Source organism: Syzygium oleosum, unplaced genomic scaffold, assembly GCF_021117445.2.
Source record: "Syzygium oleosum isolate NSW1041296 unplaced genomic scaffold, Sole_v2.1 Sole_v2.50, whole genome shotgun sequence".
Lineage (NCBI taxonomy): Eukaryota > Viridiplantae > Streptophyta > Magnoliopsida > Myrtales > Myrtaceae > Syzygium > Syzygium oleosum.
Window position 1 is genome coordinate 429626 of NW_026607534.1, and position 5918 is coordinate 435543.

At 38.7% G+C, this 5918-nt stretch overlaps 1 protein-coding gene across 2 annotated transcripts; it reads right to left on the minus strand.

Annotated features, from left to right (window-relative positions):
• Positions 1-258: 258 nt before the first annotated feature.
• LOC130136764 ((-)-germacrene D synthase-like) lies at positions 259-4987 on the minus strand. Of its 2 annotated transcripts, none has more exons than XM_056307101.1 (7): positions 4708-4987; positions 2606-2894; positions 2114-2489; positions 1657-1875; positions 1429-1567; positions 663-905; positions 259-552 (listed from the first exon to the last, which is right to left on the minus strand). In XM_056307101.1, exons 1-7 carry the CDS (start codon positions 4858-4860, stop codon positions 259-261), a joined length of 1713 nt encoding a protein of 570 aa, XP_056163076.1. In that variant the 5' UTR covers positions 4861-4987. The 2 variants fall into 2 exon arrangements, with proteins under 2 accessions (XP_056163076.1, XP_056163075.1); XM_056307100.1 differs by having other exon boundaries at positions 663-911; positions 4708-4985.
• Between the last annotated feature and the right edge of the window lie 931 nt (positions 4988-5918).

Genomic DNA, 5918 nt, shown 5'->3' on the forward strand with positions numbered 1-5918 from the left:
ACTATTGGTGAGGATAATTAGGTGTGCCATAGAAAAGTTACAATCCATTAGGTAAGGTAAATTATATATATATATTTTTGGGGAGTATTACAAACCATAAGATCCATAGAACTTACGAAGATTAAAGGGACATCATGAACTTTATTACGCACGTAAATCTTCAAACCTCAAGCTAACAAAAGTAGAGATTTCAAAGGCACGATCGATAGACCCTTTATGTTCATTACCACATTGGTGTGACTACACTTCGTTCAAGTTTCACATTGGCAAGGGACTAACAAAGAGCGATATGATATGATCTTTGAGCTTGGTCTTAGAACGTGTGTAATGATCTCCGTCGGTGTATAACACATCTATCACCCGTGAGAGATTGAGAATTGGCATGAGCACCGGTGTTGGGACTGCGGTCGGACGAAGGAACTCTTCATTGATATCCTTCCACGCATCATCTACTCGTTTTTGGAGTTCCCCCTCAGCTTCCTGCTCCGAGATGGCATTTTCTTTCATCAACAACTCCACCGAAGATGCCACATGCCCCCTCTTTTGCTCCAACTGTATGTCGACGACATCGGTGTGATTAGGTCAACATTGTTTTCTGATTGAATGGTGGTCGATCTAATTTAATTTAGATTATTGGAGGATTATTATGTTTTTTATTATACCTGGTGAGAAGCAATGTCATCCATGAACCTACATATGATTTGTGAAGCCTTCAAAATCTTGCAGTCACCAAGCGACCATTCAAAAGCATCTTTTGTGACCACATCGCCCATTCCTACGAATGTTGTGATCGATAGCGCTTCATAGCCTGTCGTTAATAATGCAAGGGGCATGTATTCCTCCATTGTTGGTGTGTAGCCGAGATGGAACCATTTGGCTTCGCGAAAGTACCATCTCGCTTGCTTCTTCATCTGGGAAATTAAACATAAACAAGAGGGAAAATGACTCAAAAGGTCCATGAATTTTAGCCCGACGTGCAACGTGATTCCTGAACTTATAATTTGTTCGATGTGGTCCCTCAACTGTAGGCCAATGGGAATGTGGTCCCTGGACTTTTAATTTATTTAATATGAGCCATGGACTTTTGATACATGTTCATTCTAGTCCCTGAACTATATAAAAATATTCAATGTTATCCCTGAACTTGAATTAATGGAAGGATTATATTGAATATGTTCAAGTTCAAGGACTAAGTTGAATATGTATAAAAAATTCAAGGACCACATTGAACAAATTGAAAGTTTGGGATTCACATTGCACATTGAGCAAAAATTCATAAACCGAATTAAACAAATTAAAAGTTCAGGGACCATTTGCACATTAGATCAAAGTTAAGGCATTATTTGTGTCATTATCCCTAAACAAGAATTTTGGGATCCTGAGAAAAAATAGCTATTGATGCATGCAAAATGTACCAATGGTGCTTACGGCTTCTCTGGCATAGACGAGGCGGTACGATCTTCCTTTCGTGGCCAGTTCATTCCCGATTTCATCATAGAGATCGAGAAGCTCCTTATAATGAGCTTGCATATACTCTGGTAGTCCATCCATGGCATCGACATCCCACCTGAATTCGAGTCCTAAAAAATGACACACTTACTCTACACGTACTTGGTCAAATTCAGAAATTTGAGAAAGAGAAAGTGGGTTACATACTTCTCAATTGCTTCGGTGTAGAGTACAAGTTCTTCCAATGTGCCATAGACGTCATAGATATCGTCGAGAATGGAAATCAGGGCAGTCACCCTAGTTAGTATATCTCTGGCCACGGCGAACTCCGGCTGGAAATATGCGCCCACCATCCAGAAGAACAACTCCACAATCCTGTCTCTAGCGAATGGGAACTTCCTCGCAACATCTATATCCTTCCACCACCTATGAATAAACGAATATGAGCGCTATTGAAAGTACGTTAGCCCGATGAATTCACATAGTTTAAACTCATTTTTTTCACTTGTAACGGACTTTCAAAAGCACTGTCTAGAAGGGTAAATCGAAGCCAGACAAGTAAACCTTTGGAAAACACAACCAGAGAAAGCTGTAGCTTGGGCATTGTTAAAACATAAGCTAGAAGCTAATTTTAGATTATAACTATCATGTGAAGTTAGTTGACCTTGTAATCTTGCCGATTTCCTTCTGGTGTTGCTCTTGCAGCAAGTTGAAATCTAGCTTAGCCAACAAGAGCAAGACCTCGTCATGCGAAGGCTCCTCTTGGTAGAGTGAAATATAATGCCTCGCCTCGAGTCTCGGCAGCCCCTTGCGAAGTGGCTGATTTAGAGCACGACTCGCTTGTTTCGCGAGACTAGTGCTTACTTTCATTTCATCGATCGATTCGAGGTGAGTTATAGCAAAAGGAAGTGCTTCTTCCAGAAGAGCATCGCCATGGCACCTTAAATGGCAAGCTTCATATAGGCTCAACAATCCGCGCACATCTATGATGAGTGATTCCCTGAATTTGCCTTCACTGTCCTTGAATTTGTTAAAGACCTCTGTGCGACCAACCGACATGGGACAAAAGACGTAATCGATTAGAAATTAGGAAAGCGATACTCCTAGTTATATTATGGGTATATTATTGGATTTGTTCACTAAGTTTAAGACTTACCCGATGAGATATTGAAACCTTGTTGTCGCAACAATCGAAACATAAGAGCAACCATGTGAAGGTCATCTCCCATAAAATCTCCATGATCGGGTTGAGAGTAACTTTTGTGGATTTGTTCTAATTGCTCATCAATTTCTCGTTCAAAATGGTAGTCAATTCCCAAACGTTGAATTTCATCAATCAAGTGAAGCATTTGTGAAGGCTTATCCACGACATCAATCAGCATCTTCCTCACCTTTCCTTTCAATTCCTCAACTTGTTCCTCCACTCTTCCAAGGAATTTGAACTTCTGCAAATATATAATCCGCTATTCTTTAAAAAAAAAAAAAACTCAAAGGAAAGCGAAGTTATTGTGAAAAATAATAATCATGTTTTCTTGGTTACAAAAACATAAAAAAAAAATTTTGAAAACAAGGCAAATTGTGCATACTGAAAACTCAATACGACTAGCATATATTCTCAGAAAAGTGAATTTATGATAAAGACCGAATCATTTCATTTTGAAACTTTCGAGGAGACGATAACATTATTCTCTAAAATTGAATAATCGATGACCAAATCATTTTATAAAGGTGGAGTAGTACAAATGATGTTTTGAAGGAGGGACTGTTGCATACGTCGGGTGCATACAATATAGTTTAAACTCGTTAAACATGACCCTGTTTGGCGTAATCAAACTCTTGATGCAGCAGACCTAATTCAAATGATTTGTAGCTAAATGAAATGTGCTTTACGCAGCGATGCAAGAGAAAGTGTTTGGCAGCCAAAACGATATTGATCCACTTCATTCGCCAAGAGAATGAACTTCACTTCACTGGAAGAACAAAAACCACCATCTCGCTCATTCCTTTCTTCGTTGCTACCTTTTTCTTTCCAAAGATGGGTTTCTTTTTTTTCTTTTTAAGTGATGGGGTGGAGTCGTATAAGAACCTTTTTTTTTTTAACCTAGGATTCCCGAGAACAACTCCTAGATCAATTAAGGATCACACGTAGAAAATTGATAGGTTCGGATAAGGTAGTAGAATTGATAGAGAAATTCATAGACCTAGGTGGGATAGTCGAATTGATAAAGAGGATGGAGATCAAAACAAAAGCCGAATGCCCGAGAAAGCAAAGATAGAATCAAAAGTAAAATCAACCAAGTTCGTTTGTTGATACTTCTCTTGAATGGACAGTGGAATTATGGTGGAAATGATCAAGCCAACCATATAGTTCTGCTGCTAAGACTTGGTCCTAAACCAACGCAACTAGAACCATGTATCCGCATTCTCTTTCTCCCGGATGGAAAGGCTAAGTGACAAAAGTAAACGAGGAAGAAAACTTTTTTCTCGCTCAATCCCTTCATTGTTCTACCACTTCTTACTAGCAGTTCTTTCTTTACACTTGAAGACAACCCATTATTTTTCACAAACATGAAGAGTCAGAGTTCACAAATGTTGAGAGCTTTCAGGCAGAAGAACGGCTCAAAGCAGTCCAAAGCAGCCCTACTTTCACCATTATTGCCCTACGTTCACATATAGTGTAATTGGCACCTTCACAACATGTAAATATACCTTTTTCCATTTAACTGCAATTGCAAAAGTTTTCTGGTTATACATTTTTGTACATGGAACATGTATAATGGGTGACTTGCATAGTGATAGAAGATGAGAGTTTCCCGATAATTAACCAATTTATCAAGCAATATTGGGATCGATGGTGCTCAACTATCTAAGAATTATGGTGCATTTGTTTCACTAAAAATTTTATGATAAAGGAAAATAAATTCTATGTAAATCGTTTTCAAGGAAAATGGTTATTTTTCATTTGTTTTGTGGTTTAGGGAAAATGATTTCCTTCTTACTAGAAGGGAAAATTGTTTTCACCCAATGTAAGCTGATTGTTTTTGGTCTAGGAAAATGTGTTTCCATAGATCAATTAATTTTCACCGTCATCCAAATACCGGAAAGTTGAAAAACAATTTCCCAGAAACAATTGTCTTTCAAACAAACGGACCTTTAGTTCTTTGATGCCATCACTTGTCGTGAACACAAGCACTTTTATTAATTCTAAAAAACGCAATTGCCTGAAAACAGAGGAAGAAGACGAGAAGAATTACTAACCGTTGAGTTGGAGGGAGAAGCATATTTGAGGAAGTAATCGCCCCATATGCTCTCGTGATATTCCGCACACCGCCGTTCGACCCCGCCGCTTCTCCCTTTACTCGGAGGAGAAGATGGAATTGTCGAAACCTGAACCGACATGTTCCCCGCCATTATTGTGCTTCGTTTGTGGATGTCAGACGGCTATGCAAATTGAAGACTGAGGAGAGGCTTTCACTGCATTGCAGAACAACAACACTTGATGGGTATTTATAGGCAACATGTTCATAGCCACTTTGTTACTTGTAGGGATGAGCGGTTCTAGATTTCTTACACGTTCCACATGGAACCTGGAACCTACCCTCGGGTATGGGTTCTTCATTTTTTGGAACCTAGAACCTATCCTGTCACAGGTTTCAAGGTCGAACAAGTTTTTTTTTATTGCTTTTTTAGTTAAACAAAATAAAAATGAATGCAACAATACTGAACAAGCTTGCCATTCATAAAAAAGAATACAAAAGACTAGTTTTCCTGGCATTACGGTTTAAATAAATATAACTAAAATGAGAAGTCATTACGTGAATCGATACTAGGGGTGAACAGTTGCATGTTCCATATAGGTTCCACCCATGATAATGAGTTCCTCATTTTTTGAAACTTGGAGCCTACCCTATCACAAGTTCGACGGTCGATTCCAGAGTCTACTCAGGTTCCACCTGTATTATTAATTGAACAATTGCAGTAAATCATCACCTTTAATAACTACCGCTTACTGCTATGATCCACTAACCATAACTTATATTTGGACACACGAAAAATATGAAACATTAACAAGTCATAAAATGAAAGCTCAGACTAGTGGTTCCAGATCATATACTCATCATCTAATGCTATGAAACACCGCAGGATCACGAGAAGACAGGTTCAAGTTCCAGGTTCCAAGTTCCACCTACCTAGAACCTGGAACCTACCCGTCGAAACTAGTTTCCCAATTTTTGGAATCTAGAACCTACCATGCATACCTTGGAACCTAAAATGTACAGGTTCCCATTGGTCAGGTTCTCAGGTTTCAGGGTAAAATCTGGAACCATGCTCACCCTAGTTACTTGGACTTATTTTTTAGAGCATACTCATCACATTTTAATGAATGATAACACGAGTGAGATTATTTCGCACGAAAATAAGATATTCCTAATAACATTATTAATTCTAGCCATCCCGCCTTCATACAA